The sequence below is a fragment of the Artibeus jamaicensis genome, unplaced genomic scaffold (genome assembly GCF_021234435.1).
Source record: "Artibeus jamaicensis isolate MK-2021 breed Jamaican fruit bat unplaced genomic scaffold, CSHL_Jam_final contig_444, whole genome shotgun sequence".
Taxonomy (NCBI): Eukaryota; Metazoa; Chordata; class Mammalia; order Chiroptera; family Phyllostomidae; genus Artibeus; species Artibeus jamaicensis.
Window position 1 is genome coordinate 7,880,944 of NW_026521831.1, and position 18,361 is coordinate 7,899,304.

Sequence of the window (18,361 nt, forward strand, 5' to 3'; positions counted from 1 at the left end):
CTTTGCAACTTTCCAACATAAACCATGAGTCTCTGAAAGCACATTCAAGGTAAAAAGTGATGGAAACTGTGCCTTCTTGGTATATTAACTAGTAGTTACAAGCCATTGCAGTACAAACTGTGGTACCATTTCCTATAACGCAGACCAGAAATGAAGCCAGGACCACAAAGGTGAGCGAGGCACGACGCTGGACCTCACGCAGCTCGTTCTCACTGGGAGACTTTGATACCGTGTGAGTGCTAATTCAGAGAGCTCCATCAAGTATTATGGCATCTGACAGACGAGGAAGTTGCTACAGAGAATATCAGCATTTTAAAAATTGAAATTCAGTCTTATTTTGAAGAATGAGAAGTTCACCTCACTGACAAGAGTATTAAGCATTTCAGGTAAAGGAAATGACCTTAGCAAAGGCAAGGCAGTATGAAATGAAATAAGATTATAAATGTCAAGCAGTTAGCACAATGCCTGCTGAATGGTAAGTGCTCAAAAACAGTGGGGGTTGTTTTGATGATGATGGGGATCTGAAGGCTCCCAGGAGGCGTGGAGGATGGGTAGGGGGCCGAAGGGTAAACTGGAAAGTTATCGGGGTGCCTTCTTGTGCGCCACACAAAGGAATTTTGGACATTGTCCTCAAAGAAACGAGAACTTATCACAGATTTTTAAAGCAAGGAATTAATGCAATGAGATCTGTGTTTAGAAGGGTCATCATTCAGTTTGCAGTATGGAGGACAGACTGGTGAACTTGGCCCAGAACTAAGAGGACCAATTATAGCATAATGACATTGTGATCTATTAGAGCTCTTCACATTAGACGCTTTCGTGGAGATTGAACGTGAAGCGTTCAGGATGCAATAACCATTTCTTCAATACTGCTACACGCCTTTCTTTTTAAGTTAAAAAATAACGGGATACCAACTGGTTATGTCTGCCTGAAACATACATACCCTTGTGGCATTGGTAGAGGGTATCTTCAAGAGGCAAATCATAATCCTCAAACTGGAATCTAAAGAACACTGTGAACAAATATGAAAAAAATAGAAGTCAGCACCCTTCTTATTGTATCTTTGCTTCATATATTTCCTATGAGCACTCACTTTGGGAAATGAAATCTGAGATACAGCTGCTTCCTTATAGTTTTCCGTAACATATATTCATGCTGAAAAAAGTCATTCTCAGGCTTTAAAGAAATGTATTAAACCATCTTGAACAATTAAATAATTAAACATAGTTCTTAAACTATTTGTCAAAGATACAGCCCTAAAATTAAATCAGACAGAGTTGGATGAAGAATTGGACAGATGGATGGATGGCTGGATGGATAGTTGAATGGACATACGGATAGGTAGGCACATGCCCAACTCTAAAGAGGTAACACTGATTTGGAAAAGGCCATGTTGGAAAAAAAAAAGAGTGATTTAAAACCATGAGGCTTATTAATTCAAATAAAAACCAGTTTTGTCTGCCCTTTCTCTGCTACTAAAAGACATGACAAAAACCTGGGGAAAAGCAGTAAAATTTCCACAAGAGAAAATCATATCACACAAATTTATTAGATTTGTATTTGGCAAGATTCCACATCACAATGTACTTTTTAAATCGAGTTTACTGGGACTGGGGAAAATGTTACAGCAAGAATAAACAATAATATCATTTAACATTGTAAATATATCACAGTAGCAGGCTACAGTTAAATTTCTGCAGCTGGGTACCATAGTAACTTCTTTAAGATAGTACGAAGGAGGCCAACGCTTCTCCAGGGATAACCCCTGGACAAGCAGCCCCTCTATGACCCAGAAACTTACAAGAATGAAAATCCTCAGGCCACACCCCCACTGAATCAGAAACTCTCAGGATAAGGCCCAGATATCTGTTTTGTTTTGTTTTGTTTTTAGCAAGTCCTCCAGGGACATGGGCGCATACCGAAGTTTGTAATCCACTTCTCTAAACTGACGAGAACAAACTACAGAAGGTTTTTCAATGGCTTAATATTTCCCCCAGAGATTAAAAACGAAGCAGCAGATGACCAGAGGCAGTGCCCAGTCTGACCTAGCAGGAGAAATTTTCACACGCATTCTGAAAGTACTTGGCAAGTGGTTCCCTAAGGGAACCACTGGTCAATTTAATTTCCTCAATACCCATCAGAGCTGACGTGACGTATGCATTACTTTGAGCCTGGGGCTGAAAACTGGCAGCCCAGAGGGTCCCTATGGCATTTTAAAGATCAGGAAATAGCATTTTGGAAGATGCGGGAAGATCATCAGCACGAGACCTGCACCCCCACATAACGAATGGCCGACCCTGTGGGAAGCGCTTTCCAGTTGGCCAGGGTCTCCAGTCTCCTCATCATCTTACCTCACTCCGCTCCTGTGGGCAGTGAGGGCTCCTGTGGGCAGGGCTGGATGTCACAAATTAGGTTTACCAGTTGTTTGCAGCTGGCAATACTTCCAACTGGTCAGTCTTCAAGTTTAATATTTTGACTATAGCATCAGCCAATAGGCATTTGAATTTGCCTGCCTGCCCTTCCCCCCAACTTCTCTTAAGGAACAAGTGACCCTAAATGGCTCTCGGATGCTAGGGAAGTTCCATGTGGCCAAGTGCATACCCTTGACTTCCCATGTGTTTATGTATAGTAGCCATGTACATATGTGATTTCAAAGTACTAAACCTCTCGCTTGGACTTATTCCACTACTCCATACTTGTGAATGGACGAGAATCAAAAGATGTGAGAGACAGCACTGGCTGGCATGGCTCAGTGGACTGAGTGCCAGTCTGCAAACCAAAGGGTTACTGGTTCAATTCCCAGTCAGGGTGCGTGCCTGGGTTGCAGGCCAGTTCCCCAGTAGGGGGCGCACGAGAGGCAACCACACACTGATGTTTTTCTCCCACTTTCTCCTTCCCTTCCCCTCTCTCTAAAAATAAATACTCTCTTTAATAAAATTTTAAAAGAAGATGAGCGATAGTAAAGATCTTGGTGTTCCTGCTTCTCACAGTCACTTCCATCTCAAGGAAAGCGGCACACGCCAAGCTACGAGTCCCTGAATTATAATCCTTACAGAACCTACGTGGGGGTCATATGTTCCCAATCGGCCAGTTTGGGTAAAGGTCTCAATCAGGGGCGGGCGGTCTTTATGAACCATTTCATATACACGTGATACTCGTTTTAGAAGCGGTGCTGCTAACATGTAACTGCACCTGTCAGACTAACAAATGATTCATAACACGCTGCATACTTCTACCTGGGATCTGCATAGGGCACAAAAAGCTTGTGGGACAAACGAGGCCCATGGACACGGCAATGGCCACTGCCAGCCAGCTCCCTCTCCCTGCTGCAGAGACGGAATGCCCTCAGTTCGCCCGCACTTCAGAAGGACTCGAGAAGTCCCTCAGTGGAAACGGCCCTGGGCTGGGAGTCGGGAGACTCGAGTTCCAATCCCCACACTGCCACCGCCTCCCCGAATCTGTAGCCCCCAACTGCAACACGGGGACCTCGGAGAGGACGGTTTTTAGAGGTCTCTTCAGCTTTAACAGCACGGGATTCGTTTTCACATTGAATGAGTGCATGTTGGAAACATTCCTCAGGCTATCAGAGTTGCAGCCAGGAAGGGGTGTGTGTGTCCTTGGGGGGAGGCAGGCTGCAGAGAGGAGGGTGTAAAGCCATCAGGGGCCTCCCCCTGGCCTTGCAGGCACCTTATTCACAAACACACAGCAGTCACATCCGTTTAGATCATTCTCTGAAACTGAAGCTTTACATTATATGTCTGGTCTCCTTTTAGACAAAACTACATATTTATTCACCTATGTATTTCTTTAAAAATATTCATTTGAGCCCTGGCTGCCATAGCTCAGTAGCTTGAACGCGGGCACATGCCTGGGTTGCAGGCCAAGTCGCCACTTGGGGGCACACAAGAGGCAACAACACATTAATGTTTCTCCCCTTCCCCTCCTCTCTCTCTAAATATAAATAAAAATAAAATCTTTTTTAAAAGTTCTTTAAAAAATACTCATTTGAGAAAAATTTTAGATAAACACAATCTAACGTCTTTCTGACCCCTATTTTTTAAACAAACAGGAAACATGGAATCACTAAGTCCAAATGTCATTTTGTGACATTTGTAGAGAACAACCTGAACAATATCCTCTACTCCGTGGCTAACAGAGATACTGTATAGCTCCTTACGAAGCATCAAGTCACCCAAGGCGGATGGTCACCAGACAAAAAACCCCCCCTCCTTCCCTTCCCCTCTCTCAATAAAAAATAAATTAAAAAAAAGACAAACAGAAGAAAGCAATTTACAGTGAAATCCTGGTCTCAGCTTACCTTCAGAGGCAAAACACAAGGCAGCTTGGCAAAAAACGTCTGAAACTGGTTGCTGATTGTGGTCCAGAGGCTACTGGGAGAATCCATGGGCAAAGCTTCCATGAAGGTAGCGATGTTTTCCAAACAGTGTATCATAGCACCCCCTGCTGGTAAATTCTTTTTGTTATTGAGACCCTGAAAACAAAAGCAGAGGGAATCAAGGGCTAAAACAGAGCGGTCATTTGTGTAGCTACTTGGTCAAGGTCAGTTTTATAAAACCACACATTCAGACAGGAGTTGTGTTGTATGCCCACTATACAGGGTCATCCTCACCAACAGGCAGGGGTACAGAGAACAACCGACACATTCAGACAAATGGGAGAAGAAATTGTGATCTTTGACTCAGTGACAAAAGGTGAACTGTGAGCAAGAAAAACATCTTTCAAACATCTACCACCGGCCTGGCTAGGCGCTTAACAGACACAAGGAGTGATGCTTGCGGGAAACTCTACTGGCCCAACACTAAGACGGATGACCAGCAGCAAAGTCCGAATGGCACTCGGCCAACACCCCAAGCTACCAGGGAGGGAGGGCAAGTGGAGGACGTGAGACATGGATGCCATCCTGCAGTACAATAAGCGATACATCGATTAGGCAGGACTTGAATCCGAATCTCGTGATACATGAATAAGTGAAACAGAGACTTGAATCCGAGTCTCACTACCCAGGGCAAGCTGCTTTACCCATCACACACTTCGAAAGGCAGGGAGTGCCTGGGGGTGAGCGCCCAGTGGGTGGCAACCACCCCTTAGTTGAGAATGTCCAGACGCTTTAAATAAATAGAAACAGAAACAGCAATATCTGACACCTGCCTAGGCGCTGGCAATTTTTAAACAGATTTTTTAATTTTAAATTATTTTAAATTTATAGTCAAATCTTTAATAAAAATTTTTTAATTTCATTTTAAAATCAAACAGCTTGCTTCCTCAGCAGGGATTCCACGGGGGCTGCGAGTGTCCAGCAAACCCACCTCCAAGAGCTGACTGAGGGCAGCAATGGAACTCAGCTCGTTGAAGTCCATCAGAGACGTGGCCAAGGTCCGCAAAAAAGTCCCATCTGGAAAGGGAACAGTCAGGGTTAGCAGGGGTCGGCTCCAGCAGCCGGCCGCGTCTGCGGTCTTGGCACGGCCCACGGAGGAATTACCTTTGATGGTGCTCTGGAACAGCTGCGGGAAGATGCCGTTGGGGGCCAGCTGATGGAAGATGCAGCGCAGGAACTGCTTGGCCACCCCCGCTGCGTTGCCCGGAACCATCATGCTGGGGCGGAGCAGGGAGAAGAAAGACGAGGAATCGTGGGACAGACAGCGTGAGCTTAGGGGCTGGTTTACTTATTTACTTAGAGTTCAGGCATTTAAACCAGTCCTCTTACGGAATATCTCACTGTCATTTTCACCAGTGAGATAAAATATTCTAATCACACAGAACCCTGTTAATCAGTTTTTAGAAAGAGAGAACCAGGAAATGCCAGGTGATCCTAGGCTATCCAGCCACCCCCATATATGAATGAGGGTTCCAAGGCCCAGGGACAAAAGGTGACCTGCAAAGCCCGCCAGTCCAGAGGATGGCAGAGTCGGGACTCAAAACTAGGATGAGGATGATCAATAAGATGCTCCCAGAAAGTGTCACTGGCTAAGAGAGAGTGGCCCTGAGGCAAAACACAGGGAGGGAAATGTTCGTTCCCACAGGGAAGGATTTGGGGGAAGAGGGGCGGGGCTCTGAGTTGGTACTTAGGTAAAATGGACGGGACTTTGATGTGTGCAGTGTCCCCTTCATCCTCTGTACCACCTCTGAGTGTCAGGAGGGAGCTGAGAGATGAGTGGCCCCTCAGATTAAAGCATTAGATGGGATATAAATCCAAACCGAGAACTGGGTAGAAGTCCCTCTTGGCTACACTGTTTCATTATGTCATGTCTACCCTGAAACGTGGGTTCGAACTTGTAGGTCCAACATGTTCTTCAGGAAGAAATAACACCAAACTTAACAAACTCTTTCAATATTTAGGGAGCCCTTCCCAACTTGTTTTATGAGGCAAACATAGGTCTAAAATTAAAATCAGATAAAGTCATTATAAAACAAACAAGAAGGAAACAAACAAACATAAAAAAAGACCAACAGCTCTCATGGACATTTAATCCAACTATAAATAAAAAGGGTAATGGACCATGACCAAACAGAATTTACCCCAGGAATGTCAGAATGACTGAATTCTCAAAAACCAATCAACTACGTGAACTTAGCTTATTATAATGCAATGTTAATACAAAAAAATCAATTGTATATTCACATACCAGCAGCAAAAAAGTTGGAAAATTAAATTTTTAAAATTCCATTTACACTGTAATTATTAAAACAAAATTTAGGGGAATAAATTTAACAAGTGACAACCACAAAGCATTGCAGAGAGGAACAGGAAAGACGCGGAAATGGGAATGTGTACTATGTTCGTGAACCGAAAGGCTCAGTGTTTTTATGATGTCAGTAAGCCCCACGCTGATTATAGCTTCAATACGATCTCAGCAGCCTTCCCTGCCTCACACCAAATTGAGAAGCTTACTCTAAAATGTATATGGAAATGTGAAGAACCTAGAATATCCAAACCAATCTTCTTGGAAGAGATGACGAAAGTCAGGTGATACACACTCTCTGACTTCAAAACTGACCGACCGGCTCCTGTCGCCGAGACAGTGCGGTGCCAGCTTAAGGCTCAGCACTCAGACCCGTGAAACGGGACAGAGAGCCTTGAAATAGCTCGACCCTAATGTGGTATCTGATTTTTAACGGACACCAAAGTGATCCAATGAGTAAAGGGAAAGTCGTTTTTTTAATGGTGAAGAAATAACTAGATGTCTACATGGATGAGAAGGAACAGCAACCCCTACCTCACACCACCCAACAGAATTTAATTTGAGATGGATCATATAAATGCTAAAACCATAAAACTTCCAAAGTAAAACTTTGGAGAATATCTTCTTGACTTGAGGGTAGGCAAAGATTCCTTAGACAAAGAACAGGAAGAAATAATTATAAATTGTTTTAAATTTGTAAAACATTAGACTGCATCTAAATTAAAGACTTCTTACTAAAATACACTATTAAGAAAAGAAATAGGCAAGCCCCAAAATGAGTGAAAATATTCTCAAAACATATTTAATGAAGGCCTGGTATTCAGGATACATAAAGCAACCCTGCAACTCAATAATAAAAAGACAAGAGCCCAGTTAAAAATGTGCAAAAAGTTTGAAAAGATTTACAAAGAGTTATGAAGAGTACTTGAAAATATACTCAATAGCATTTAGTCACCAGGGAAATGCGAATTAAAACTATAATGGCTAAAATTAAAACGACCAAGACCACCAATTTTTGGCAAGGATGCAGAACAATCAAAGTCCCATACACTGTTGGTGGGAATACAAAATCACTTTAAAGGGAAATTCTGGTAGTATCTCATGAACTAAAACATACACCTATCTTATAAGCCAACAATTTCATTCCTAAGCATTCACCTAAGAGAAATAAAAACATTTGTTCAAAAGTAGGCTTTTGTAAGAATGCTGTAACAGTTTCATAAGGCTCCAAATTGGAAGCAATGCAAATGTCCCTCAATAGAAAAATGAATGAACAAACTACGGGCTACTACTCAGCCCTGAAAAAGAAACTAACTGCGGATACGTGGGACAACATGGAAGGACTGAAAGGCATCACGCTAAGTAAAAGGAGTCAGACGCAGAAGAGCACGTACAGCGTGATTCCGTTTACATGAAGTGCCGTAGCGGGAAACACCAGGACAGCGTCTGTCCCTGTGAGCACGGAGACTTGCTGGGGTGATGGTGACACTCTGTATTTGGACAGGTGTTTGGGTTATGCAGGCGTATGCATTTGTCAAAACTCAGCTAATGTACAGATAAGATATGTGCACTTTTTAATATGAATTTTGCATCAGAAGAAAAAACATAAACAAAAATTAAACTTTGATTTAGTTAATAAATTTGCTAGAGAATATAGGGGGTCCCTGGCCAGTGTGGCTCAGTGGGTTGGAGGGTAGTCCCATAAGCCGAAAGGTCACAGGTTCGATTTCTGGTAGGGGCACATGCCTAGGTTGCAGGTTCAGCCCCTGGTCTGGGCGCATACAAGAGGAAACCAACCAATGTTTCTCTCTCACATCGATGTTCCCCTCTCTCTCCCTCCCTTTCCTTCTCTTCAAAGTCAATAAATATGTCCTTGGTGAGGATTTAAAAAAAGAATATAAGGGGGAAGTATCTTAATGCCTGAAAATTACTTTGAAATACATCCAAAAATAAAATGGATTGATGGATGGGCAGAAGGATGGCTTGATGGCTGGCCGTGTGATAAAGTGAAATGCTCACTGTAGAATCTAGGTGATGGGTAGATGAGCATTCATCAAAAAGTTCTCTCAGTTTTGTAGTATGTTTAACATTTTTCATAATAAAATGTTAGGGGGAAAAGTAAGGACAAAACAAGTAATTCTATGACTAAATAGAGCATAAAAAAGAAGAGCAAACATTCCTAAAACCTTACATTACGGAAGCGTGACAACCACACTATCTTACATTTGCAGGGCCTGCCGCAGTTACGCCGTTACAGATGCCCTGTCACTCGGACCTCACGACAGTGCCCAAAGGCACAAGGAGGTCATCTGTTGGTCTGCCTCTCTTATAGATGAGCAGCCAAAGCAGAGAGATCGGTGTGTCTGAAGTCATACACAGCAGCCGCTGCTGCTGTCCTCTGGTCCTTTCTCCCCACCACAGCCAAAGTAACCTTCCTATATGCTACACACACACACACACACACACACACACACACACACACACACACACACACACACATATACCCCGCTCCTTAAAGATCCTTCAGTGGCCTTCCCCTGCTGCTAAAAGAAAGCCCAGAACATTTCACGTGGTTTGCAAGCACTGTCCTGTGTGACAAACCCATCTCAGCAAGGGCCTGCATTACCAGGCCGCAGCCGCACTGGCCTTTCCATAGTCTCCCCAACATGCCACGTCCTTTTCCACCTCAGGACCTTTGCACACGCTCTCCCCATAACTACATGCACAGTTAAACCCAGCTCATTTTTTTCAGATCCTATTTTAAACACCACACTTTAAGGGAAGCCCTCCTCTCCTTCACCCCTGCTTCACGCCGGGTCTGCCTATCATATATTCACTCAGCTCTCATGGAGACAGGCTCATCCATCTTAGTGAATGGCACACTCAGCCACCCAGTTTTTCAGACCAAAACCTGCAAGTCATTCTGCCCTACTTTCTTTCTCTCTCACCTGACATCCAATCTATCAATAAATCTTGTTGCTTCTCCTCTCAAAATATTTCCTGACTATAACCTTACTTCCACTACCTTAAACCTAACCTTTATTGACTCACACCTGCAACACCGAAATGGCCTCCAACCTGGCTCCCCTGCGTCTACTCTTGACCTGCTTTCCTCCGCGACCTGTTTTCAGCCCAGGAGCCAGAGTGGTCCTTTCAAAACACAAGAGGAGTCACATCCCTCCTCACTCCCGGCTTCGCTTGGTGCAAGTCACACTGCGTACAACGGCCTCCCGGGCTCTCCCCGGCCTGGCCTCCCCTCACCTCTTCCATCCCGTCCCTACCCCTCCTTCCAGACCCACGCGCTCCAGCCCCATGACTCTTCTTCCCCAACTGCACTAGGTATTTTCCGGACTTACGGTCTTGGCATTTGCTGCTTTCTCTGTCTGGAATATTCTTTCTATAAATCGCTGCCTAGGTGCGTCTCCCCTTTTCGGGTTTTGTTCAATGCCACTTCCTCAGAGAGGCTGCCTTGACCATTAGCTCTAGAGTACTACCTCCAGGAGCTCCCTTTCTCCTGGACTGACTTGATTATTTTTCATAGCATTTAGCACTAAATGATGCAGAATTACATTATCAGTTGTCTGCCTTCTCAGCTAAGTTCTGTGAGAGCCAGAACAGGCTGTTTTGTTAACTACTGTACCCTCAGTTCCTAGTGGTCACTCCAAAAGTACTTGTTGAATAAATAAATGACTCACTACGCTTTGAACACATTGCACTTAGCACGGTCTACAGTTATAAGTATGTGTAAATATTTTATTCCTCTTTGTCTCCCAGGTAGATTGTAAGCCCTACAAGGGCAGGGATCATGCCAGTTATGACCTGGTTGAAACCTAAGCAACTGGCACAATGCCGGTACAGAGTGGGCTTAAAAATACTGACCAACACGAACGAGTGACTGAATGCATGCACGCATGGATGAGTGAGGGTGTGAACAGAAAATGAACAAGTGCTCTCTGGAGCTGCAACTGAAGCTGATGATACTGCTTCCATGTTGTACACTCTGGTGTTTTGGAAACGGGATAACCAAGCGGGAGAGACAAGGAGGAAGTGAGATCTGGGCTCACTGTAGGGCCTTACCTTTCCGCTTGGCTGGAAAAAGTAGTGCTGGACGCCAACCTGGGAAATAAAGCAGACGGAGTCACATGACTAGGTCTTCATGACGACATGCGTGAGCCCTGCGGTGGGACCCGCTGTGGCTCTGAGTTACAGGGCCAGGTGGGAGACCTCTGACCAGGGACAGAAGGGCCCACATGGTGGTCAGTCTCCAGGGTTCAACTTAACCTAGTTCCCGCGACCTGATTTCCACGGAAATGCATGCAGTGAGGTTGGTTTCCTCCTACCCGGCCCATCTACAGAATGGCCTCTGCAGGCAGGTCAGACAGGCATCCGAACAGCGTCCGACCCGATCCATCCCCACATCAGCTCAACTCAACATTCACTTCTTTGCGTACGCAACCTCTGAAACCCAACCACAGACAAACGGCCGACTGCAAAGGCCTCTCTGAGAGAGTAACACGGGACGTCACGGGTACTTGTCAGCTATTTGTGGGACGAGAGGACATATTAAGAAATGTGTTAAGTAATCAAAATACCGTATGAAACGTAATTTTTGAAAAGTATAATTAGATGGTTCTGCACACATGGAAATAATCTATAGATATAGAAGGAAAGAATATACTAAACTGGTGGGTTTAGAAAAACCTGCCTTGATCGGCAAGATACTGAAGAAACAAATAAAAAGAAGGCTACAGATTTATTTGCTTGAGACCACGAGAGAGTGAGGGGAGCCACGAGCACGTGTGCAGAGGAGCAGCGGGTCCGGCAACCACTAAGGCCACGCACCATTCCCGGGTGCCATGGGCCCAGGCCCTCTCGTGCTAATGAGACTGCAGGGAAAAGATTAACACTGGCAATGAAATCAACGGTAGTTAAGGGCACAGGAAACGTGATCTTGAAGGCTATACCTAGAAAGAGGAGTAGGTGAGTCTTAAGAGGGGTGTAAATAGAGAGCAAAATACAAAATCATGTAGAAAGGCTTGGGGGATACATGAAAGGGACGTCCTTACTCTTAGAACACAGTTCCTGTGGGCCCGGCACAAACAAACCAAGTGTTTGCACATCCACATGACCTCAGGTGGAGCTGGGGCGTGCCAGGAAGCCCTCAATCAGGCGACGGCTGAATCTGTTTTCCTGGCAGGTTTGGTGATTGGGCTCAGGTTGTTAAGAATTCTGGAAGCTTGCTTTAAATGTTCTCTCCCTGTCTCTTGCTAGTCTTCCAAAAAGAGGCAGAGATTTATACACACACACACGTACATGCACTCGCATATATATGTAAACTTACATGCATATACACACATGTGTGTATGTAAACATGTATCTGCTACTTTGCTTTTCTTCAGAGCACATGTGTTTCAATCCTAACAGTTGGCCATGCTTGAACATAGTTTATTCTCTCTTAATGTTAAAACAAAAATATGTAAATAAACCCCCTCTATATAATGATTACAACTTAGATAACCTACTTCAAATTATTGTTCTAGTAGATCCAGAACAATGAACTATTAAAACTGAAAAGTACTGATGGTAGAAACTGTGACTCTGCATGAACAAAAACTCTCCATGCACTGCATTGTTGAGAGTTGGTACAAAACTTACACCACAATCATAATGATTAGGTTAAAATCAAGGGCTTAAGTGAAACAATTCATCTTATCTCTCCATCTCCCCATGTTTATCGCTCAGTTTTGCATTGGCTGTTTGTAAAGTAGAACAGTTATACCATCTCTAACTATATACTCCTGTGGTTCCCACAGAATAATTGGGGGAAGAGAGATAAAGGGGTCATAAAGGGGTCATGTATTTTTAAGGTCAAGGGTTTTTTAATGCTTTCCTATTTGTCTTTAACTTGCGATTAGCATTTCTTCATTTAAAAAAAAGATTGAGGTTTAGCTCCATGAAGATTCACTCTCTTTCCTCAAATACCAGGAATTTGTGGAATGCTGTTTTTCCATGACCCGCTCCATAGAGAACTTCCCTGAAACATCACTTCCATCCTAAACTTGTACAGCACCTACCCCTCATACCACACGTTACAGCATCACGTCCCATCTGGCATGGCCACCCAGTGACTCCACACATCACTGTCCTCAACAGCTACGCCACAAATAAAGTACCAGAGCTTGGCCAGCGCCCACAGACCATAAAGCACCTAAGCTCTGTGCCCACACAGACTGGAAACTTAATGCATTCAACCCTCTTCCATACGCTGTTCATGGTCACTGAATTTGAATGCCACTTATATTCATGAAATACTTCACTTTTCTTCCTGGGTCTTGTCTACTAAATGGAAGTTTCTTAACATGAAAACTTTCGAAGCAGCTAAGTTTAATCTTCCTCCCCTTAGGCTGAAGGCCCTGTTCTCAAAGTGTGCATCCTCCCTTTTTGAGTCAGAATTGTGGAACTGCTACACCTCTGCCTATACCCCCATCTTCCAGCACTTCAACTGCACAATGCAGGGAGCCACCTGAAGATTACAAAATGCTTGGAGAGCCATCTTAAAATGGGCAGAGAGAGATGAATGATCATAACATGCAAACCATATAAAGTCTTTACTCTGACCTGCACACGGTTCCGAGCACCGTTACATACATTCACGCGCAGAGCGATGCGCAGCAAAGGACAGAGTTTTCTCAGCGCATTTCCCTCCAGTGTCATTGAGACTCATGACCCTACACAGCTGGGCAGTTCAACCAAAAGTCTGGTCCAGTGGGTTTTTAGAATCAGTTTGAGTAGATCTCACACATAGCAAGCATCGATAAGGTTACTGAGTGTTTCCCTTTTAAACTGGTAGTTTTTATTTCAATCTATAAATTGAGTAAGGCTCCTTCCTAGCAAACGAAACAGCAGCTGAGGCTCACCTTCCCACGGACTGCATGATGTCCAGCAGCAGCGGGGCCGCCAAGTCCGGGCTTAAGTGGATGAACGTGGAGAGGACAACAATGGCCAGCCCAAGGGTTTCCTCATCGTATTCTTCAAGAATGGCCCCACAGTCATGGCACCTGCAAAGAAAGCAGAGGAACGCTTTTCATGAAAGCCAACCATGCCTTGAGTAGGTAACAAACCACATACAGTCATTTCTGGTGGGTCTTGAAATGGTCCCCCAAGTTAGTCAGTGGTCTCATGTGGACCACAAAGAGGAGACCTCAACGCCACCCTCAGCGGAGATGCAGAAACAGCGGCACACGTGGCAGAGACCGGGAAGGCTCCCTTGAGCACTGAAAGCACTCTCTCTGCTCACAAACATCTGGCCTGTCCAAGAACTTGCTCCTTTTCACAATGAGTGCCATTTGGACTAACAGATCCAGGCTTCTAGCTGAGGGAGTTTAGGCCTGTGAAATTACTACTAGGGATAGTCAGAAACTAGATATGTGTTCATTTGTTGAAATTAAAAATCAAAAATGCCTTGACACAAATGGAAGCTTTCCTAAGTTTTCAAATTTAAAAATGTCCTATTTGTGGGTGAGAGACAGCAAGCCAATAGAACTCTCTAGAAAGCACCCGGGGAGCCTGAATTGCCATCTCTTCTCCACCACTCAGTTAGGTCAGTCTTATAAACTCACTACACCTACAGAGGATAATATGTAAAACACAATGGCACCTGCTGTTAAGTAACTCACAACTCACTGCTCTTTGTAGTATCTAACGGAGGCTCAATTTAATTCATCTCAGTCAAAGCCGAGGCTCATCTGTGCAGCCACGGCTGGGCAGCTGTGCAAGGTGAAGGGGAAGTGCACTGGGGAGGGCCAGGGAGCCCGAGCTGTGATGGCTGTCGTGACCCTTCCATCTGAAAACTTCCTAAATAGTATCATACTGGGTTGGCCAAAAAGTCCGTTTAGTTTTTTCCGTAAAATAAAAGAACTGTTTTTCATCTTCACCAATAACTTCATTGATGTGGATGTTTTGAGCATGTTGGCTGCCTGGCTGACTCCCACTTGGTAGATCATTGATTGTTCTCAATGAGCATCTCGATTTCATGGCTACTGACTACAACTTGTCTACCCAACTGTGCAGCATCATCCAGAGAGAAATCTCCAGCACGAACTTCCCAAACGACTTTTGACACATTTGATCAGTCACAGCACCTTCTCCATACACTGCACGCATCTTTTTTTGTATTCAGTTGTGTTTTACCTTCCCCGAAATAACAGAGCATAATATGCCAAAACCATTGCATATCTTCTTCCATCTTCAATATTAAAATGGCTACATAAAAATTCACCAATTTTGCCCTGGCTGGCATAGCTCAGTGGATTGAGTGCGGGCCTGCGAACCACACGATCGCCGTTCGATTCCCAGTCAAAGCACATGCCTGGGTTGCAGGCCAGTTCCCGGTAGGGAACTCACGAGAGGCAACCACACATTGATGTTTCTCTCCATCTCTCCTTCCCTTCCTCTCTAAAGATAAATAAATAAAATCTTTTAAAAAATTCACCAATTTTGATAAGTTTTTTAAAAACACATGCTCGTATAACAGCTCTCACAATACTATCTAACAACATTGTTCCGAATGAAGTTAAAGACAACTAAGCACTACTGAGCCATCTTACAGGAAAAAACAAACTTTTTCACCAACTCAATATATAGATAAAATTCCTTACGACTTGACTGTTTAAAAATATAGGAGTCACATTTGTAACTAAAAATGAAGAGGAATAGGATGTATATAAGGCAACCAGGAAGGCGACTGGGAGAAACCAGGAAAACACAATGGGAACATCACACCAAAGCGGGAGGCAACAGGAGTCCTCCCGAAGCGACCAGGCGCTCCCCACGAGGACACGCCCAGGCTGCTGTTTGACACAGGCACCATCACGTCTCCGCGACGACTGTCAGCTATGTGAGTCTCCACACCAGCCCCTTCCACCCCACCCTCTGTCGCAAGCCTGCCCCATGTCACTTGGAACACCTTTGCCAGGAAGCCTCCCCGGCCCATGGGGACCTCTCCAAACCTGAAATCCTATAAATCTTATTCTTCCCCATAGGCACTGAACAAGCATTTATGGGCCAGGCACTGTGGAGGGAGCTTAGAGCACAAAATACAGAAGAAAGTGTCCCAGACTCTAAGGAACGCACAGTCTGCTGCAGAATGCGCATGTGCTAACGCCTAAACAATTAAACTACTCTGGGGTAAGTGGTGGAACAGATAGATGCGTCAAATCGTGGGGAAGCTTGGGGAACAGCACGACTAATTCTGCCTTACGGAACCTGGGAATCTGCCCGAAACTAAGTGCTAGAGCGTGAACAGGGGTTCGCCACACAGAGACAGGGCCAAGAGAAGGGCATCCTTGAAGTCACGGAGGACAGAACACAGCAGAAGATGAGGGGGCTTGGCCAAGAGTTCCTGGTGACAAATGGCAAGGCCACCCTCTCACAACCAGACGGGCCTTTCATAAGCTAAGGCGTCTGGATTTTATCCTGCAGGCAGCAAAGGACACTGGAGGCTGACAGACCAAGCAGCAACGCAGGCAGTTTGAGAATCGGAGACCGGACTCTGCTGGTAGAACAGGGATAGGGACCAAGTCTCCAGCTCAGTCCGTGCTAACAGTAGGAAGCTTTTGACTGTGGGGTTTTATCTGCATGAAATTATTGCCAGGGATAACCAGTAAGTGGATATTATTTGCATTTGTCCAGATTTTTAAAAGTGCCTTGGCCTAACTGGAAGCTGCCCATACAAGACTGTATTTCTAGAATAACAAATGCATGCCAACACCTGTGGCTACCGTCATTTGAAGGACGGATGACGGCACGCCCCCTCGATGCCATCACACAGCTTAGGGAGCCCACTCTCGAACTCTGCAAAGGCGTCAAGGAAGGAGGGATGCGAGCTTACTTGTCAGCCATCACCGTCGGCTGCTCGTCCGTGAACTCTTCAGGTGCCGGCACAAACATGCTGACGACGCTGGGTGCTGACAGCAGGCTGGACTTGGTGGCCCCTAGGCAAGCAGCAGAGAGACAACTGGTGAGTGGAGAGCTGCTTCTGGGGGCCAGGAACAGCCCCGCTGTCCTCTGACGACTCCTCCAAAGATCACACTCACTGGCAGGTCACGCGGACAGGCCCACAGCGCTGTGAAAAACCTTCAAGAGCAAAATGAATTCAACAGAGACTGTGATTTGTTTCAGCTTAAATGGCTGTGAGAGCTAGACTCCTGTCTCTCTCTTGGCTTCTTGACCTTGAACATAATCAGAAAGAGTTCAGGTGCCCACGGGGTACTAGGACAAAGATGGGAAAGGGGGAAATTTACTCAAGGGTACCTGAAACAGATTAGGACCCTTACCTACAAGGCATGCGTGGAAACTGCCCATATGGTACTGTTTCTAGAATCACAAATCTACACCAACACTGAAATGTTGCAAATTCAGGAAAGGAATTAGAGCCCAGAACTCCGCACTTCTCAGTAGGGGAGGTGGCTGAGCTAAGAAATATCAGGACTGTTTTCTACTTTGGAAATTAGCATCATAAGCCCCAAAGCCCAAAACTTCATTTTTTAAACTGAAATATTTAAGAATAAAATATCAAGTGTTTTGAAGGAGCCATCCAGGGTCTTCAGCCGATCTGTACCACACAGTCTAAATGTGGGGTTTTATAAACGTGGGGTTCTGACACCGTCACAGAAACCCGAGGCAGGAGTCCCTGCAACGTGCCGTGGAGACCAGTGCATGTGGGGAGTCCAGAGACTGCTCTCCGCCAGGAGAACCAGCGGCGCCGGGCGGGTACCCCCGGGGGGTATGGACAGAGGCACTCCAAGAAGACCCCCAAAGCGCCGGTCCAGAACGACACCCTGTTCTACCAACAAACAAGGGAAGCCCCGAGACTCAGAGTTCTTCAAACAGGAAAGAAGGCAGATTAACCTGATGGTCACTGAAGCACCCATTTCCCATCAGGGAACTGTGAACTTGGGGCTGGAAATAAAACTGGTGGACCCTTCCTTAAACAGGTGAAAGGAACGATTCAGAGAAGGGGTCTCTAACGGCGTCCACATACACGTTTTAGGAACCCAGCCGAGTGGGGGACATGTGTCAATCTGCAGGAGGAGAAATGGCAAGGAGCCTTCAAAGAGTCAGAATGCTGCCCGGCCACGTCTGGGCTCCCTCCCCAATCGGCAGCCACAGCTTGGGTTTGTGAGAGGCCTGGGGCCTGCAGACCCAGAGGCAAAGGTAGGTACCTGAAAATACCTTCAGGTTACATCTAAAGATCCCGAACAGGAGTGCAAATTTAACTGTATTTGTCGGCCCTTTCTGATACTCCTCTTTCCTAAGTGGGCCCAAGTATATCCTTAATGAAGCTCTCCAGTTGTTTTCCTATCGAGGCAGCTTGGAGTGGAAGCAACAGTGTTTGTTATAAGCACAAGTGTAAACTGATTAATAGCAGAAAAAGCAAGACCTGGGCCAGGATTAAAAAAAAAATCATAATTGATGGGTAAGCAGTATGGTGAACACAGAAAGTTCAAAGCCAAACTCCACATTCCTTGACCACTGGCAGACCATGTGTCCCAGACCCTGAAATGCCAGTCCTGAAAGTGGCAAAGCTCCGCCCACTGGATGTATGTTGATATATACGCAGTCTTACTAGAAACATAAGAAATTGATTTTTTAAGGCCTC

General features: G+C 45.2%; 1 protein-coding gene across 3 annotated transcripts in view; it reads right to left on the reverse strand.

Moving 5' to 3' along the window:
* The window catches only part of UNC79 (unc-79 homolog, NALCN channel complex subunit), a 162,292-nt gene that overhangs the window by 30,931 nt on the left and 113,000 nt on the right, over positions 1 to 18,361 (reverse strand). For all 3 annotated transcript variants that reach the window (XM_053665979.1, XM_053665978.1, XM_053665980.1), the window contains 7 exons: positions 16,592 to 16,694; positions 13,620 to 13,760; positions 10,780 to 10,818; positions 5,502 to 5,614; positions 5,329 to 5,414; positions 4,320 to 4,493; positions 945 to 1,013 (listed from right to left, as the gene is read on the reverse strand). In XM_053665979.1, coding sequence (XP_053521954.1) covers positions 945 to 1,013; positions 4,320 to 4,493; positions 5,329 to 5,414; positions 5,502 to 5,614; positions 10,780 to 10,818; positions 13,620 to 13,760; positions 16,592 to 16,694 — 725 coding nt within the window. The remainder of the gene's footprint in view (positions 1 to 944; positions 1,014 to 4,319; positions 4,494 to 5,328; positions 5,415 to 5,501; positions 5,615 to 10,779; positions 10,819 to 13,619; positions 13,761 to 16,591; positions 16,695 to 18,361) is intronic.